The 20,470-nt window shown below is 43.8% G+C and overlaps 1 protein-coding gene and 1 non-coding gene across 2 annotated transcripts in view; both read right to left on the bottom strand.

Moving 5' to 3' along the window:
* Positions 1-20,470, bottom strand: part of mtap (methylthioadenosine phosphorylase) — a 166,182-nt gene that overhangs the window by 105,973 nt on the left and 39,739 nt on the right. Inside the window, exon 4 of the mRNA XM_080188684.1 lies at positions 17,094-17,261. Within this exon, the coding sequence (XP_080044810.1) occupies positions 17,094-17,261 (168 nt within the window). The remainder of the gene's footprint in view (positions 1-17,093; positions 17,262-20,470) is intronic.
* Positions 17,928-18,000, bottom strand: trnak-uuu (transfer RNA lysine (anticodon UUU)). Its single transcript has one exon. It is a non-coding gene; the product is annotated as a tRNA-Lys (tRNA).

Below are 20,470 nucleotides of genomic sequence, written 5' to 3'. Positions count from 1 at the left end.
GTTATACATTACCTTAATGCAGGCAAATTCTGTGTACAAGAGGTAAAGTTGGATTCAGAAAATTGTTTTAAATGATGTCCTTCGTGCAAAATCAATTTGCCGAACTCCAAGTTCAGCGAGCCTAAACAAAGATCAAACCTTAATGCCCGACAATAATACGGAGGTTTAAAGATGTCAACAGACTTGCCTGGTACATGGATAAATAGTAAATGAAAATCAATACAAGGTGGTTTATTTTGGCAGAGAAATAAAGAGGCTATGAAAGATAAGTAACTAAATAGGATACGAGAGCAAAGAGATCAAGAATGACAGATACACAAATTACTAAAATAATCAATGCGTGTTGATAATACTATAAAGAGTGTACACAAGCACGGGGTCTGGAAGAATTGAGGTAATGCTGAATTTATGCAGAACCTTGGTTAGACCAAGCTTGGAGTGCGGTTCACAATGTTGGGCCTGGATTTTCTGTTTTCCTGGTTGTTTACTCTGAATTAACCAAAGCAACACAAAGTGCAACTTTCAGCACAAGTTGCATTCAGCACAATGAGCTTCTGCAGTGTTTTGCATTTGCGTTTATTTTAAGAATTGCATGATACCTCAACTCCATCCACAAATCTAGCCACACCCACTATCAAATTAATCACCACTGACTCCCACTAATTGTGCTTGCTGCAAGCCTTAAAACTGAAGCTGATTTTAGACACAAAGACACTAACAAGCACATCATAAAAGATTTTAAATATCTTTTTCTTTGAATTACGAAGATACTGATGTCTGTATTCTCACATAATTGCAGCTGGCTCTGGACTCACACATTATTCAGCAGTTCCCTTTACAAAGTACTCAGGAGGAGGGAACCCCAATGTTTAGCTCAATTTTGCAGCCTCTCTCATGTGGCGGAGTCTTAAATGTACCCCAAAGATCTGAGGGTCCTCCACTTCAATGTTACATAGGAATAATATGGGCAGTATGGTGGCACAGTGGTTTCCACTGCTGCCCCACAGTGCCAGAAACTCAAGTTCTATTCTGTGTGTGTTTCCTCCTGGTGCTCCAGTTTCCTCTCACAGCCCAAAGATGTGCAGATTAGGTAGCTTGAGCATGTTAAATTGCCCCTTGGTATCCAAAGATATGTAGATTAGAGGGATTAGTGGGGTAAATGTTAGGGGTTACGGTGTAAATGTATGATATTACGGGTAAAGGGCAGGATATGTGCCTGGGTGAGATGCTCTGTTGGAGAGTCAGTGCAGACTTGATGGGCTGACTAGTCTCCTTCTGCACTGTGAGGGTTCAATGATTCTATAAGCTGCTTCCTGACTCTGCAAAATCCACAAGGTTTCAGGCGGGTAAAATCCAGGCACCAGTACTCAGGTGGCTGGCCTGCTAAATTTTGGCTCAATTGAAGGCAAGTTACGGAAACGTGCACTGCATTGTTATTCACCCAGGACCACAATAACTATCTAGCAGAAATCTGGGAGATTAAATTATGTTCCTCCAGTTACAGCCTCTTGTGAAAGCATACAATTTGAAATGCTCAAAAATTGGCAGCCCTGCCTCCGCCATCCAGGCCCAATTGCTGGAAAACCTCCCTCTGCCTCTCCAGCTTTCTCTCTCCTCGTTTAAGGTGCTCCTTAAAACAAACTTCTGCGACTGTCCTCTGTCCCAATATGTCCTTACATGGGTGAGTGTCAAATGCTGTTTGACAATGCTCCTCTGAAGCACTGTTTTACTGCAGTCTAGGTACTAAGTTCCAAAAGGCTTGGAAACGGATTGGGGCCTGGGGCTGAATTTTCCAGCCCTTCCCATCAGCAGGATCATTCAGTCCCATTGATGGCAACCTCCCCGCAGTTGGTTCCCAAGCAGGCAAACAACGCAAAAAACGCTGTGGACATCAGCAGGACTGGAAAGTCCCAACGCCAGCCAATGGGGAGCCACCTCTGCTGCTGGAAACTTCAGCCCCTGGATTTGCATGATCAGAGGCTGGCAATGGTGATTCTCTGAACTCTTATAAAGGCAGAAGCCTCCGCCTACCCTTTATATTCCACTGGGAAGCAAAGGCCTCTATCTGCACCTGGCCTAGTGATAGAATGGGACAGAATTGGCAACCAGTCTGCCCAGCGTAAGGTACATGTGGGTCCTACCCAAAAGTCCAAGCCCTTTCTCCCCAACCCAACCATAGGCTGGACACAGTATGGCGCATTTTGCAACCTCTTGAGAGGAAGCAGGAAACCATGATGTTCCTTTAAGGTGTCAACACATGCTATTAGAATGATAATTATGGAACTCCATTCCTGGCATTGGGAAGTCTACTAGGGGCAGTGGTGGGGTTCCTGACAGGAGTCAAGTGGTTACACAGCTCTGTTCCTAAAGATAGAGTTTGTATTTACATAGCACCTTTCACAATCTCAGAGTACTGCAAAGCGCGACACAGCCAACGATGTACCTTGTGAAAAGCAGCCTTTGTTGAGTTAGGAAATAGGGCAGCCAGATTTCAGAAATGACCAACAGCAAGGAGATAAGGACAAGGTATTCCCTTTTTACTGGTACTCACTGATGGCAGGACAAATATGGAAAATTTCCATTACTTCTTCAGAACATTATCACAAAATCCTCACATCGATCCAAAAGGACACACAGGGCACCACTCTCTGAAATAAAAGGTGGCTCCATTGACAGGGCAGCCTTCCCTCTGTACGTCATTGGAGTGTCAGCCAATATTGAATCGTAGAATCCCTATAGTGCAGAAGGAGGCCATTCAGCCCATCAAGCCTGCATCAACAACAATCCACCCAGGCCCTATCCCCATAACCCCACGTATTTAACCTGCTAAACCGCGCACCCCCGACATAAGGAGCAATTTAGCATGGCCAATCACCCTAACCCACACATCTTTGAACTGTGGGAGGAAACCGGAGCACCTGGGGGAAACCCACACAGACACAAGGAGAACATACAAACTCCACAACTGAGGCCAGAATTGAATACACATCCCTGGTGCTGAGGTGGCGGGGCTAACCAGTCTGCCACCGTGCCGCCCTAATGCTCAAGTCTCTGGAACACAGAATAAAATTTGGTCCTGCCCTGGGGTGAGCTCAGATGCAATGCCGAAAATTACCGCGGCTGTTTTTGTGAGCAAATACCAGCAAACGGGAACAAGTAGAAACAATGTCGAAAATTTTGCAACACACCAAACAAACACAGGAGCTAACTCAAACAAATAACAATCAGCTCATATGAGTCATTGAATAGTTGAGGTAATCCATGGGTCATGTGTTCTGCACCTGAGCTGTTTCGAGGTTGATGTGTTCCTTTATTAGGTGTGCACTGTGAATGACCGTGAACAGAGCCAACCACAGCGTCATTTTCTGATGGCACAGGATGCATTTGAGACATGATGCAATCTCGATCTGGAAACTTCAAAACAAGCTTCTGATGATAGTCTGACCCTGTGAAGACTGCAGTAACATTGCAGCAGCATTATTTAAAACCAGGGACAGTGTGGGCAGCCCAGTCGCTAGGGGCTACCACGAGTTGTGTTACTGACTACAGAATAAAGCCTCTGCTCCCAGCTCGGTTGTGCAATTACATCAGCTGCAAACCTGAGGCCAGGCGAGGCAGAAGGCAGTAAAAGAAAAACGATTCCCCTTCAGTTTGGCAGAATTATTCACGGGTCATGGCTTTTACTGGGGCCATTTGGATGCTGGGGCTGCAAGACTCAGCTCTGTGTTCATAACACGGCCAAACAGGTTGATTATCAACCAGCAAATACATGCAGCACACCTATGACTGGTCATAAGTGTAGGAGAGCCTCGCAGTCAGTTAGGCTTGATACAGTGTGCACACCTCATGCTACATATGGCTTCTTGCTTCAGGTGAGCAAGTGTTCCAGGAAAAATAAGCAGCAGAAAGAAACATAAGCACATCCTTTAAATACCTTGTGCATCACCAGATGCAGGAAGCCCAAGACGATTCAGCTCTGTAACACCCACACCCAACGCCAAGACTGCTGTTAAACGGCGTCTGCCTGGACACAAGTCTTCCGCAGAGTAGGCTGACCACCATTTTGGGTAGTTTCGTGTGACTATCATGCCTCAAGAGGTGTGCAGTGCAGGCAGACTGACAGCAGTCAGCATCTAACGTTGATGTGACTCCAGCAGAGCCATTTTCAACCTCAACACTCCAACATACCTTACCCTCAATCTAAATATTCATTCAGCAGCAGAAAGGACCCCCCACTTGTGCTGCGTAATGAACCACTTGCAGGTTATGGGGAGGCAGTGGCGTAGTGGTATTGTCATTGGGCTAGTAATCCAGAAACCCGAGGTAATGCTCCGGGCACCCAGGTTCAAATCCTGCCACGGCAGATGGTGAAATTTGGATTGAATAAAAACCCTCAAATTAAAAGTCTAATGATGACCATGAAACCATTGTCAATTGTTGTAAAAGCCCATCTGGTTCACCTCCTTTAGGGAAGGAAATCTGCCATCCTTACCCGGTCTGGCCTACATGTGACTCCAAAGCCACAGCAATAAGGTTCACTCCTAAATTCCCTGGGGAATGGGCAATGACTGCTGACCCAGCCAGTGACACCCACATCCCATGAGCGAAATAAAAAAAAAGTCGCTGACTGATTTCTGTTGGGTCTTACCAGGTTAATAAAGTGTCAGTTTTACTACTAGTGAAAACTGCTAACGGTTATGGGGAGCAACTTGAATGTCTTGGTTCTGATTGCAAGGTTCAGCTCAGGCCATTTGTTCCCAGTCAAGGATGTTGTCGTTTCTACCACCTCTCGGCCTGCAGTACGATAGTGAGAATGAACGGAGACAACACGGAGAGGGACAAGCTGCTCAAGGAGGAGGAAGAGGAGAGGGGGAAGAAGAAGGGCTCTCAGTCGGAGGTTGCACTCACCCAGAGCCTTCAGAGTGCAATTCTCCCTACCGAATCTTAACAGGGAACATTTCACCCCAATTCTCTCGGGTGGAGATCACTGAAATCTGCTACATTTTGCAGCCACACAGTGGGTTGGGGTAGCACTACCAGTGGCTGTTAAAGTGACCGTGTCTCTGAACTTCTTCATCGCAGGTTCTTGCCCAGTTCAAGCAGGGATAGCTCCAACAACTCATAGTTCAACATCCATTGTTATGCAAGGGAGCTGACTGACGTCCTGTTGCAAAGAGAGAGACACTGCCTCCAGTCCGTCCTGAGGGAAGCTTGTACGTACGTAGCTCTGCCATGGTGTAGGGTTTCACTGACAGCACGCACATCATTGTGTTGGCATTGCATCAAAATGCATTGGAATATCTCAAATGGAAAGGGTTCCTCTTGAGATGGGTTCACCATTCTCGGCATCACCCTCATAAATCACGTCCAATGTGATCACATGCTGAAAGAGGATGAGTCATGTTTTCATACTTGCATTAGAAGCTGTTCAGAAAACATTCACTCAGTTGATTCCTGGGATGACGGGCTTGTCTTATGAGGGTAGGTGGAGCAGATTGGCCTTATCACAGCCACAAAACTCAGGAGACTGCCGCAACATAGGGCTGCTGCTAAGTCAGTCAAGGGAAGTTATTTCCACACCAAAGTTAGTGGTCAAAGCTGAACCTCATCTCCCACCTCCCCCACCAGCACCCACCACCACACCTCCCCGCCCCGCCCTTTCTTCACCCCGCACCCAGGAAACTCCCAGTGAAAGTTCCATTCCACTACCAACAATTTATTTTCTGGAGAAGCACAAGCTAAATGGATTTGACTGTTCAGTTAACAACTGGGTTTAATCACAGTGAATCCCAGTCTCTCCCGTCTATAAACTCAGCAGTAAAGCAACACATTATATCATTATTTCAAGCTGAAAGTCTTGAGATTCATGCAGTTTATTGGCCCTGAACAGGTCAACAGGTTAAATGGCTTTTCAACTTTTGCAACTTTCAGGAAATGGGGTTTCCAATTTAGCATTGGAGTAAAGCCATCTACGTTCATGACATGGGACTCATCCTCTCTGCGAATTTGCCAAAACTCAAATGTCGGGTTTATTTTAGGAAGTCAGCCAACTACATTCATCTCCAAGTGACAATGTGTAACTGGACGTCACAATCTTGCAACATTTCAGCTGAGAGAGGAAGTAACAGTGAAAGCCAGAAGTTAATAACTGAACAAACAACTCTAATGTGTAAAACATATTTGTACAGAACATGACCTTATACAGACCATGATAATGTAAATGCCCCAACAGTCAAATCCATAAATCTCTTTCCTAACTGTTTATAAATGAATGATCTCAAAGTAAAAGCCAACTTGGCAATAAAGTTACGTTGCCATTTTGATTATTATCATAACCAAAGCTACACACTATTCATGTAATTATAAACAAGTAACCAGCTTGTGGCAAATTTATAATAAAAATCACCATATTCTCAAGGCAACACAGTGACTAGGCTGCTGCCAGGGATGCAGGTTCGATTCCCGGCTTGATCACTGTCCATGTGGAGTTTGTACATTCTCCCCGTGTCTGTGGGGGTTTCCTCCGAGTGCTCCAGTTTCCTCCCACGCTCCAAAGATGTACGGGTTAGGCGGATTGGCATTTCTAAATTGTCCCTTAGCATCAGGGGGACTAGTAGGGTAAATGTGTGGGGTTATGGGGATGGGGCCTGAATGGAATTGTGATAGGTGCAGATTCAATGGATGCATGATTTCCTTCTGCACTGTTGGGATTCTATGATTATTAGGAATAGGCATTAAACAGGGGATTTACATAATAACTTCACAGCAGTGTTAATATAAGACTTCTTGTGTCACCAATAAATAAACTTTAAACACAGTGACATCCATATACCAGGAAGGATTAAAAAAACTCAAAGTGATACATTTCTTCCTTGAATGTGTTTCCTATTTCCAAAAACAGATCAGATATACCTTTATTAACATCGCTCAGCACCTTAACATTGAGCCTTTCCGATAATGCGTTCAGTTAATGTCATTTGGATGAGATCACAAACTAGGATTCAATTATTTTGTTCCAACCCAAAGACATAATTACCTTTCATCTCTTTTTGTCCTTAATACAGGAGGTGTAGGACCATGCAGGAGCAGCTAGAATGTTCCTCATTTTGAATTTTTTTTAAAAAACAAAGGCGTTTTTAACCTTTCATGGTTTTTTTTTTGCTCTTGTCTTTTAGTTGAACAAAAGCACCAGTGAAAGGAATGCATGAAGCCACTGATCAGGAAATGAGTCACTTTGCAGTAGACCTGAAATCTGAGTCTGGTGAGAGCCAGACTGTTCAGCAGGGATGTTAGGAAGCATTTCTTGCCACAAAGAGTATTGGAAATCTGGAACTCTCCACCAACAAACCACTGAGGCCAGGCCAACTGCAAATTCCAAGACTGAGGCTGATCAATTTTGGTTAGGCATAAGTATCACAGCGGATGAGAATTAAGATATCATAGAATCCTGACGATGCAGACGGAGGCCATTTGGCCCATGAGTCTTTACTGACCACAATGCTATCCAGGCTCGATCCCTGCAACTGCACGTATTTAACCTGCTAACGTCCCTGACACTAGGATCAATTTAGTATGGCCAATCAACCTAACTCACACATCTTTGGACTGTGGGAGGAAACCAGCGCAGACACGAGGAGAATATCTGTATGGAGTTTGCACAGTCACCTCAGGCTGGAATTGAACCCGGCTCCCTGGTACTGTGAGGCAGCAATGCCACTGCGCTGCCCCCCATGAACTGAACAGCCACAAACTGAGTGAATGTTGGAACAGACTTGTGAGGCTGAATGATCTCCTATATTCCTTCCCATGTAGTCTGCATGCTTATTTTATATTACCTTATTTCTAAAGATGATGACCTAAATCTTGCAAGGAAGAGTAATTAACATCAGATTGCCACTCCACGCGTACTTTTCTTTACCATAGCAGAGCTCTGTATTTTCTGGCCAGGGCATCCAATCCTGGCTTCTTCATAGCCTTGGGTCATCAGGGGAAGGCCCTCCCTCCCATCCCAATCTTTCCAACACTAGCTGGTAAATAAAGATGTTAAACGTGTCAAAGCTTCTTTGAAAAGATGTCAAGAGCGGATAAGTGATCGAGTGAGCAAGGGGGTACAGTTGGGTAAGGCATGTAGTTAAGGGGGTAGCACATGTGGTGGTAGAGTGGCAGGTGGGGGGGGGGGGGGTGGTGCGGTGTAGTCGTGTCAGGTCAAGTCAGAGACTAGTCAGGTTGGGTAGAGAATCAGTGTGAGTGATTGGGGTGTCATCTATACAGAAACCAGGAGTTAGGCTCTGTCTAACATTTCCTGGTCAATCAACCAAACCTTTAAAGTGTCAAGAACATATACTATAAGCACTTGATACCTCGTGCAAATCAACACCGAGCCATTGACAAAAGAGTTCATAGAAAATAATTTATTATAACATCATAAAACTATCACTCAGACAGCATTTTCCCTTCTCTCCAGCTGTATCAACAGAGGTAATTATTTCAGGAGAATCTGAACTCTCAGCCAGATCTCATTATGTGTGGCGATGTCATGAGTTGATATGGAGGATATGCGAGGCCATGGTGGTGGGTGGAAGCATGAGTTGGCATGTAGGGGGGGCATGGGGCTGTTGTGGTACAACTTTATGTGAGTGTTACGTCTTCTGTATATATCATTTGAGGAAAAATGATGCAATGTATAATTTGATTCAGACTTTATCTCAATTTGTTCTAAGCTACCAATTCAGGCCTGTGTACAAGTTCTCCAATTGTATGATATTGTTACTAACATTTCAATCATAAATGAACCAACATATTTTTATGTGAACCAAACCCTTGGTGGTTCCTGGATGTTTATTAACTAAGTAAGCACAAAGAGAAGAAAAACACAGGAAGCGTGGGTGTGGTCTTTTGAGATTACATTTCAAAAGATTGCTGAATCCAGGGGATGGTGTTTGACCCCTCTGAGGGGCCATGAACCAGTATCATGAAGAAGCTGGCCACAAAAATTCCAAGGTGGGGGTGGGGACGCGGGGCCGCCAGGAGTGGTCTAACCCCACAACGGATTTGGCCAGGTATTGATGTGCCAAGAATAGGGGCAGCAATTCTGAAATTGGATCCCACCCACCATTTTCAAATGGCTCCAGCATCCTTATGACTCTGCAAAAATCCCTTACCTCCACTCATTGTTCACCAGACCTTATTGAATATAGAGCCCGTAGCCAAAGTTGAAGTGGGATGAGATTATTTTAGGACCTTAATTTACATTTATTTATGACACTCTTGCTTAAACCAAGCCACTGGCTAAAGCACCCAAGAAAACTGTGGTGTTCAAACTGACATTGAGCAATAAAAGAGCTATAAGTGTGGTACTGAATTTCAATTAATTCTATCCAATTGTCTGTATACAGGGACACAGCACTCACACTTCTGAAAGGGTGTAATTACAATGTGACAAGTTTAATTCGATTATAAATACGAACACAAGAATTTTATAAAGGACTATATCAAAATAAGGACTGGATTTATAATTAAACTGAATGGAACTAAAATGAGGATTGAATTACATCGGAGTTGGCTGGTCTACGATCTTCTGCTTTTTGCCCTCTGCCTCCTGCCTTCAGTTCAGGGTGATGCTGGGACATAATGCCCCATGTGCAATGCCACATGAGACGGCCTGGTGCTTTATATTAAATTATTCCAGCGTCCTTATGACTCTGCAAAAGCTAAAATTAAAAATTAAGTAGAAATGGTTGAGAGCTTCAAGGTGTCCAGATCACCAACACCTATCCTGGTCCTCCCAGCCAACATTATAGTTAAGGAAGCCCACCAACGCCTCTACTTTCTCAGAAGACTAAGGAAATTTGGTATGTTCCCTACGGCTCTCACCAACTTTTACAGATACATTCCTTCTGGTTGTACAACAGCTTGGTATGGCTCCTGCTCTCTGCCCAAGACTGCAAAAAGCTACAAAGGGTCGTGAGCAAAGCACAGTCTATCACAAAAAACCAGCCTCCCACCCACTGACACTGTCTACACTTTCCACTGCCTCAGAAAGGCAGCCGGCATAATTAAGGACACCATGCACACCAGACATATACTCTTCCACCTTCTTCCATCGGGAAAAAGATACAAAAGTCTGAGGACATGTATCAACCAACTCAAAAACAGCTTCTTCTATGCTGCCATCAGACTTTTGAATGGACCTACCTTGCATCAAATTGATCTTTCTCTACACCCTAGCTATAACTGTAACACTACATTCTGTACTCGCTCCTTTGCTTCTCAAAGAGCAGTATGCTGTGTCTGTATATTGCACAAGAAATAATATTTTTTACTGTATACCAATGCATGTGGCAATAATAAGTCAAATCAAAAATATTTGCAGAGCAAACACATTTCCTCATATTTCACCACACCTTGAACCAACATTCCTTTTGTCATTTAATCACTCCTGCCTTCCATCCAATTAGACCTTCCCTTCTGTTCTCCCCCACCACCTTTCCCTGCCTCAGCACTTGCTTAAAATTTGTTACATGTGTAATAATTTACAATTCTAATAAAACAGCAACTTGTTTGTCCTTCCACAGGTGCACCTGACATGGCTGTTCTATTTATTGTGTAGTACTAATGCGGTTTGTTATGACCGATCATTGGTAGCACACACAATATGTCCATGCTGGAGTGAATGGGAATATTAATTGAAGTAGTTTTCTAATAGATGTGTTGGATTTATCTTCCTCAGTGCAGCTGGAGGGGACCTGGCAGCTCTTCAGCTTGGATTTATTATCAGCATCCTCTTCAGCACTTCACTCACCCTCCAATTCCAGCTGTTTCATGCTGATTCCTCCTCGGAACTTTGTACCATTGAGCACATTACTATTATCTATCACTCTGGATATTTTTATGGGACTGGACGAGAGGACATCACCCGATCTGTTCAACCAGCAAAATCATTGTTTTGGTGTGCCTTTGGTTGTTTAGTTTACCTCTGTCATACTTCATGCATTTCAAACTGGTACCCATGTTCAAAAGGACATCTCCGCTCTCCAGGAGACATTCTCCTCATCCTCACATCATGGGTCAGCCAGGGCAAGCTATTGACTGTCAATGGCTATATGGATGGTGAATGCTTCCACAGAACCTGTCTCTTACCTGCCTGATGTAAACCCTGATGGTCATGTGAAACACACGTGTTTCCCCTTCCTATTCATAAATCCCTCTGCTCTCCAGAAAGAAGCCTATGAGGTCACCTGGATTTCATCAGTCTTGCTGACCCAATCACCATGAAAACGTCAACAATCACTCCCTACTTCCGGGCCTTCCTTTGGAAAACTGGTCAACTAATTTGTTTTGCAACAGAAACAGTTGGTGAAACATAGGGCAGGGTTTGGGTTACACTATGTTCAAACCCTTAACAAGGCCCACATGCTGCAGCAGGCGAGCTTGGCAAAATAAATTCTAGGTAGCACACTCCCTCTGAATGCATTCAGAGCAACAACTTTTCCAAATGTCCCACCCTGCCCCCATGATGCCATCATACACTCGTGTAGTCAAGCAGAAAATGACCCCCTTCGTGATATCACTTGGAAACATTTTGCTTTTCATAAGCACATCTCCTGAAAATCTGAATTCAAATGAAGCAAGTAGTGGAAATCAGAAGAGCCGATTGACCAATTATCCAATGGCGACCAAAAATAGGCAAGAAAATTGCAAAATAAACCAGCACCGTTAAAGAAAATTCATACTGATGAGATCCTGTCCTGCAAACAAGTGTTTTTCTTCCAAACTACAAATGTTGGAGTTCCCCAGCCACTTCACTGAAGCAGGTAGTGCATATTCATGAATTAATTCACATTAGCATATCACACTTGGTTTAAAATGGTTTACAGAAGTAAAGCTACTTCCGAAATGTGTCCGGATTCTGAACACAACCGCCAGCTAGATGGAGTCTGCAAAACGCATTTGGATATCCTACTTTCAGAGTTCCTCATCCAGTTTCAGTCAAAGCCGCGACTAAACAAATCTAAATGCCTTTAGTGTATAGATTTCCAGTAAATTAGTGAAGGTATAGCAAATTTATGACATTTGCACCCATTTACCTGGTGATATAAGCAGAATGCAACAACAACCAAAATGTACAGCTAACAGTAATCTGAAGGCCTTATACCATTGCTGAAACTATTTTTGCAATGCTTGTTTTCTTTGACCAAGAAAAGCTTTTCAGCACAGTAATAGTAAGAAAGTTTACCAAATGTACAGCCTGCTGCAAATCACAATGGAACATAGCATTACACCAGAAAACTGTTACCTTGATAAAAACTGCAGGTGGTTCGCAATTGTTTTATGGAAATATTTTGATTGATGAGCATATTTGGCAAGGTACAAGAATTCCTTTGAATTTCTTTGACTGCCTTCTCTTGTTATAGTTTGCTTCCAATTCTTCTATATTCAACAGTATATTCTACCAATATCCATTACAGGACCACTGGCTCCCACAGCTATCTGGTCTACAGCTCTCACACCCTACATCCTGTAAGGACTCCATCCCTTTCTCTCAGCTCCTTTGCCTCCATCGCATTTGTTCTGATGATGCCACTTTCCAAACTGGTGCTTTGAATATTTGCTCCTTTTTTCTCAACCATGGATTCCCATCTACAGTTGTCGACAGGGCCCTCAACAGCGTGCGGTCCATCTCCCACACCATGATCCTCACCCCCTCACCTCCCTCCCAGAATGATAGAATCCCCCTTGTTCTCACATTTCACTCCACCAGCCTCTTCATGCAAAGCATAATCCTCCGCCATTTTCGCCAACTCCAGTGTGATGCCGCCACCAAACACATGTTTCCTTCACTCCCTCTGCCAGCATTCTGCAGAGACCATTCCCTCCGGGATAACCTAGTCCACTCCACCGCTACACCCAACACATCTCCCATCGCTCACGGCACCTTTCCATGCAATCGCAGAGGTGTAACACCTGTCCCTTTACCTCTTCCATGCTTACCATCCAAGGTCCAAAACATTCATTCCAGGTTAAGCAGCATTTCACTTGCACCTCTTTCAATTTGATGTATTGCATTCGCTGCTCCCAATGTGGTCTCCTCTATATTGGAGAAACCAAGTATAGACTGGGTGGTCATTTTGCTGAGCACCTTTGGTCTGTGTGCAATCAGGAGCTTGACGTTCCGGTTGCTTACCATTTAAACACACAATCCCACTCTCGTGCCCACATATCTGTCCTTGGCTTGCTGCAATGTTCCAATGAAGCTCAATGCAAACTGGAGGATGGTTTACAGAAATCATCGTCCGGCTAGGCATTTTACAGCCTTCCGGTCTCAACATCGAATTCAACAACTTCAGATGATTAGCTTTACCCTATCTCAATCCCTTTGCTTTCATTTTATTTAATTTTTTACTGTTCTCTACCTTTTATTTCTTTATTGTCTTTCTTCATTTTTCTTTCTCCCTTACTTTATGCCCCCTTTCCTTTTCTCTCCCTTTGTTTCCCCTTTCCACCCATTCCACCCACCCCTCACCAAATCTTCAGCTTCTCTGCTGCTTGGCCATTTATTAACTCTATTGATTGCCATTAGCAGCCATTTCCCCTTGTTTCTGTGGCTATGACTCATCTTTCATTCCTGCACACTGCAGTATAAATATCTACCATTTTCTATGCCTTTTAGCTTTGACAAAGGGTCATCTGGACTTGAAACGTCAGCTCTTTTCTCTCCTTACAAATGCTGCCAGACCTGCTGAGATTTTCCAGCATCTTCTCTTTTGGTTTCAGATGCCAGCATCTGCAATAATTTGCTTTTATCTTTTATATTCAAGTTTGGCTTGCTTCACTTTTATGCCCCACAATCGTTTAGGTTGCTTCTTTGCCTTTTTCTTCTATTCATCTCCCTCCTTACAATTTGAGTGGGGAGGAGAAGGGAAGAAATTAAACAGACGAAGCAGTAGGTTTAAACAACAAGGAAGCAGGATAACCATGGGTAGTGATAGTCAGTAAGAAGTCTCACAACACCAGGTTGAAGTCCAACAGGTTTATTTGGTAGCACAAGCCACTAGCTTTCGGAGCACTGCTCCTTCATCAGGTGAGTGGAAGTTCATTTACCTGATGAAGGGGCAGTGCTCCGAAAGCTAGTGGCTTGTGTTATCAAATAAACCTGTTGGACTTTAATCTGGTGTTGTGAGACTTCTTACTGTATTTACCCCAGTCCAACGCCGGCATCTCCAGTGACACCCAACCAAGACTGAGTTTAGCGAAATCTGCCTCTCCCAGAGCCAACTTTGAAAGTTGTGGTTTACCGTTCTAAATGGTGGTATTTCTCATCCAAACACAATGCTACGAATAAAGCTGCTCTGTGAAAGGTTGCCTCTGCGCTGTCCACATCTTACCATAGATTATGACAGGATAATCCCTTCCTCGCAAACATGCTGAAAATTTACCAGAACAAATACAATTTGAACCAATGAAACATTTTGTGATCTGTAAGCACAGTAAACTTCTCATGCCATTAAAAGTGCTGAGTGGACACAATACCTCGGACTTCCGTCGAGTCATACAGACTCCATGAATCATTAAAATGGTGAGTGGAATGTGGATTCAGAAGTCCCAACCACATTTCTGATAGATCCCACATTTGCTGGTTAAGAGAAAGGGTGAGAGAACTCAGTGCTGAGTAGGAGGTTCCATTTTCACTGTACCAAGTCCTTAACCAGCAGTATGAGTATCATAAATTTATACAGCAGACATACAGGCTGTTCAAGGTTGGATAAGGTCTATACAACTGAGATGCTGTAGTGTATGGCATAGGTTGAAGGTCCTGTGTGGTGAAGAGGACCGTCCTTGATGGAAATGCATGTGTTCAAATAAGGCCTCTTCACTGCATAGGGCCTTCAACCGACGCTATATATTAGATACATTGATGACATTGTCTTCCTTTGGACTCATGGTGAACAACCAATGAAACAGTTACATGACGACATCAACAAGTACCATCCCACCATCAGACTCACCATGGACTACTCTCCAGAATTAGTTGCACTATTGAACATATACAGCTCCATCAAGGGCAGTCACCTCAGCAGTTCACTGTACTGCAAGCCCAAGGATAACCTCATGAAGCTCCAGCTTCCACCCTAAACACGTTAAAGAAGCCATCCCCTACGTATAAGCGCAGGATCTGCTCAGATGAGAAGGATCGCAATAGAGACGCTGAAAGACGCCCTCGTAGAACAGGATGTGGTGCTTGACTCATCAATCAACAGTTCCCACGTGCCACAGTGAAAAACCGCACGAATCTCCTCAGAAGACAAACACTGGACATGGCAGACAGGGTACCCTTCATCATCCAGTACTTCCTCGGAGTGCAGAAGCTACAACATCTTCTCTGAAGTCTTCAAGATGTCATCAATGAAGACGAATATCTCACCAAGGCCATCCCCAAACCCCCACTATTTGCCTTCAAACAACCACGTAACCTCAAACAGACTATTGTACGCAGCTAACTACCCAGCCTTCAGGAGAACAATGACCATTACATCACACAACCCTGCCACAGCAACCTCCGCAAGATGTGCCAGATCATCGACACCAATGCTATCATCTCACGTGAGAACACCACCCACTAGGTACAGGGCACATACTCTTGCAATTGCAACTCGGCCAACATTTCAGGAAAGGATGTCCTGAGGTATGGTACATTGGCTAGACTATGCAGACGCTGCAACAACAGATGAATGAACAGCACTTGAAAATTACCAAGCAGGAGCATTCCCTTCCTGTTGGGGAACACTTCAGCAGTCAAGGGCATTCAGCCTCTGATCTTCGGGTAAGTGTTCTCCAAGGCAGCCTTCAAGAAACACGACAACGCAGAATCGCTGAGCAGAAACTGATAGCCAAATTCCACACATGTGAGGACGGCCTCAACTGGGATCTTGTGTTCATGGCACAGTATCTGTAACGCCACACTTACCTGAGCTTGCAAAATCTCACCAATTGTCCTGGCTTGAGACAATTCATACCTCTTTAACCTCGGCTCAGAGAACGGCATTCTCCATTGGCCTCAGGTGGGATCGTGCGAAACTTGGGCGAACATGCCAGTAAAATTCTGCCTCTGTCTATATATGCCCTGTTTGTGAACCCAACACTTCACTCACCTGATGAAGGGACAGTCCTCCGAAAACACATGCTACAAATAAACCTGTTGGACTTTAACCTGGTGTTGAGACTTATTATTGTGCCTGGCCCAGTCCAATGCCGGCATCTCCACATCAAGTTATTTATATGCCCAGTCTCTGAACAAAAATTTAAGAATGTTATGTCAGCAAGAGTTGAGAAAGCTCTTTCCAGCAGTTGCAATAGCTGTTTGTTGACCTTTGCCTGAGGTCTCTTTATGAATACTTGGCTGATTTCCACAAGCTACAATTATCTCAATGGTGGGGCAGTTTGACTGACAGCTAAAATAAGCTATTAAAGGATTAGCTGTTTTTGATGTGCAGCAAAATGACTGAGACTACAGCCAAGGTGGGCCTTTTAACCAGCCTGCCTTGGCACAACCCTTGTGGCTGTCTAATCTGTGCCCACAGCAGTGGACCCGGCTCTATTCTGCACATTCCCCGGAGGGTAGATCCTGCCAGTCAAAAGCTATTTGACAGAGGCATATGAGGTAAGTAGGGAAATTTCCTGATTTGAGCTAACAGTCTTGGTAATGAAAATTTGGGCCCCTATCTCAACCTTATATTGCTCAAAATGGACAATGGCATGAGACAAATAAGGAAACCATATATATATATACATACAGAATCTAAAGGGACAAAGAGATATTCAATTTATGAAGGGGTTAAAACAGTATGTTCTTGTTTACTTCTGTGGTACCTGCCAATTAAACATTTCACCTCTACAGGAACAACTGATAACGATTTGGAGGTGAAGGCATGCAGAAATCAGGAGATTAAAATATTTGCTTGCAGCCCTGATTGTCACTTATTTTGCCGTTTAATAAGCGTAACACTCAGTATGTTACACCCCAATTTGGAATGCTCAACTGTTACACCCACACTCAAACTCTGACACCCGCGTTACAAACCACACATTAAAATTACCTGTCAATAAACTGGTCGATTATGACAATGTCCCCAGGTTGGATTTCTTCCTGCAGTGAGCCACAAGCAGTAGTGGCAATGATATGGGTGCAGCCCTCCTGCTTCAATGCCCAGATGTTTGCTCTGTAGTTGACATTCGTTGGCATAATGGTGTGTCCCCTCCCATGTCTACAAAATAAAGGAAAATTGATTATAGAAAACCCGACAGGGGGTGGCAAATGCATTACATTTTCTGTAAAAAAAAATTACGGAAAGGAGCTACCAGTACAAAGTCCTATGCACCTTTAAACTTGGTATCCAATTGTTAATTAAGTTATTATGTGATGCATTTTTCCTACATTGAGGAAGGAATTTTCTTGTTTTCCTTTAAATTTCTTTTCTCTACCCTTAAAGTTAGAGAGCCAATGCCCAGATTGGACCAGGCAAACCTGAATCCATTCCTTGCTTGCTCCAAAAATCAAATTCAAAGTCCAGCTGAATCCAATTCATGGTACCCATAAGAGAGACAAACAATATCCAAGGTTTTTAAGTTTATTTTTTAGTGTCACAAGTAGGCTTACATTGACACTGCAATGAATTACTGTGAAAATCCCCTAGTTGCCACTCTCTGGTGCCTGTTCGGGTACGCTGAGGGAGAACTTAGCATGGCCAATGCACCTAGCCAGCACTTCTTTCAGACTGTGGGAGGAAACCAGGGCACCCAGAGAAAACCCTTCCAGACACAAGAAAATCGTGCAGATTCTGCACAGGCAGTGACTCAAGCCGAGAATCAAGCCCGTGTCCCTGCTGCTGTGAGGCAGCAGTGTTAACCACTGTGCCACCGTGCTGCCCCAAAACGCAAACAAGGACTTGAACCCTGGACCCTCAGATTAAAAGTCTGATGCTCTACCGACTGAGCTATCTGGGCCCTGACAAGATAAGGCACTGCAACCCATCTTGGGTTTGATGTGACGTTTGATCTAAGCCAAAAGGCTGAGAAGTTGTTGTGGACTTCATTTCTGCTGATTCGCATCACCTTTTCTTCTGTCACCATTTTTTGATCAGGAAATCATTTTTGATCATTTTTTGATCAAAGGGTGGTGAATCTCTGGAATTCTCTGCCCGTTGAAGTGGTGGAGGCTACCTCGCTAAATATTTTTAAGACGTGGGTTGATGGGTTTTTGATAAGAGAGGGGATTAAGGGTTATGGGGAGAGGGCGGGAATGTGGAACTGAGCCACGACAGATCAGCCATGATCTTATTGAATGGCGGGGCAGGCTCGAAGGGCCAGATGGCCTACTCCTGCTCCTATTTCTTATGTTCTTATGTTCTTAAAACATTAACAGAGTATTAACAACATGAACATTAATAACACTATGAATTATGCTTTGATATGCCATTTACAATTTGTTTCCATTATGGATACATTCAAGGTCATTAAAGATGAACAAGCCTGTTTTGTTTTTTAATTGTTGGAACTGCCTTAAAAGCTGCTGCCAATTATCTGTTTTCTATCCATATTCTATCTGGGCGGCACGGTAGCACAGTGGTTAGCACTGCTGCTTCACAGCTCCAGGGACCTGGGTTCGATTCCCGGCTCGGGTCACTGTCTGTGTGGAGTTTGCACATTCTCCTCGTGTCTGTGTGGTTTTCCTCCAGGTGCTCTGGTTTCCTCCCACAGTCCAAAGATGTGCGGGTTAGGTTGATTGGCCATGCTAAAATTGCCCCTTAGTGTCCTGAGATGCGTAGGTTAGAGGGATTAGTGAATAAATATGTAGGCATAGGGGGGTACGGCCTGGGTGAGATTGTGGTCAGTGCAGACTCGGTGGACCGAATGGCCTCCTTCTGGACTGTAGGGATTCTATCTTTCTGCCAAGAAATTGGTGAAAAATATCATGCTGCTACTTAACGTGATCAAGTTCAAAGACAAATAATGTTGGGAGTGCACTGGAACATTAACTCAAATTTATATTCCCCGGGCTGCAATATCAAAATTGTGGCAGAATTGACTTATCGTGATTCCTGGAGATGGGGATACTTAAACAACAAGGACAGATATCAACACAGGTGGTATTGGCACACACTCTTCCCTTACAGCCAGTGAGAGTTTAGAACACCAGCCTATCATTCCAACAGGATGGGAGTGGGTGGAAGCACTGGTGCACTGGTTGAAATTGAAAATTTGCAGCACTCAATCTGTGATATGGCCAGAGAACGCAGTAGTAAATTTTCAACAGCCAAGGATGCATGTGGAGAGAATTAACATTCCAAGGTCGACAGTATTTCATCAGAACCAGTATTTCATCAGAACTTGATCACGTTAAGTAGCAGCATGATATTTTTCACCAATTTCTTGGCAGAAATATAACATGCTTTAAACAAGAACAGAGATAGAGAAAGTGGCTGGAGTTAGGGAGAAGGGGGAGAGAAGCAGGGGGGTACACCTTATGACCCCTGGAGCCAGTTCTGCCTTTCAATATAATAACATTTGATCTTGGCCTCCAATTCCCTCCTCCCCGTATCCCTCAATTCTCTGAGCTCTCTCTCCTAGTCTTAAATGTGTTTAATGATGGAGTATCCACAACCCTCTGGGGCAGAGAATTCCAAAGATTCCCAACCGCTTGAATGAAGAAATTTGCCCTCATCTCAGTCCTAAATGATCAGCCTTTGGTCCCAAGACTGTACCCACCGTGTTTTAGACTCCTCGACCAATCTCTCAGCATCAATATATCCAGCCCCTTATCCATTCTTATATATCTTATACATTTCAATGAGATCGCCTCTCATTCTTCCAAATTCCAGAGAAAAAGGACACAATTTGCTCAGCCTCTCATCCCAGAGGCCAATTTGATAAATCTTCGCTGCACCACCCACCTTCAGTGCAATTCTATCTCTAATAAATGTGGAGACCAAAACCGTTCCCACCACTCCAGATTGGTCTCATCAAAACCCTGTACAATTCTAACATAAGAAATAGGAGCAGGAGTAGGCCATCTAGCCCTTTGAGCCCCTAATGAAATACCTTTATTCCTGTACTCCAAGCCACTTGAAAAATGCCAACAAGCCATTTTCTTTGTAATTGCTCTCTGTAAGCTGCATCTTGCTGTGTTCCTTGTGCGAGCATCTCCAAGTCTCTTTGAACATCAACACTTACAAGTTTCTCACCTTTTCAAAAAAATGTTCAGCTTTTCTATTCTTCCGACCAAAGTAAATAATTTCACATTTCCTTGCATCACAGTCCATCTGCTACCTTGTTGCCCACTCACTTAACCTGCACATATCTCTTAACAGCCTCTCTGTGCCCTCCTCACAACACACCTTCACACCGAGTTTTGTACCATCTGCAAATTTAGATACATTATTTCCTGTCTCTTCATCTAAAGATTATAAATGCCCCA

This window comes from Carcharhinus amblyrhynchos, chromosome 5 (genome assembly GCF_965287045.1).
Source record: "Carcharhinus amblyrhynchos chromosome 5, sCarAmb.v2.hapA, whole genome shotgun sequence".
NCBI lineage: Eukaryota > Metazoa > Chordata > Chondrichthyes > Carcharhiniformes > Carcharhinidae > Carcharhinus > Carcharhinus amblyrhynchos.
This window is presented reverse-complemented; position numbering and strand designations above follow the sequence as displayed.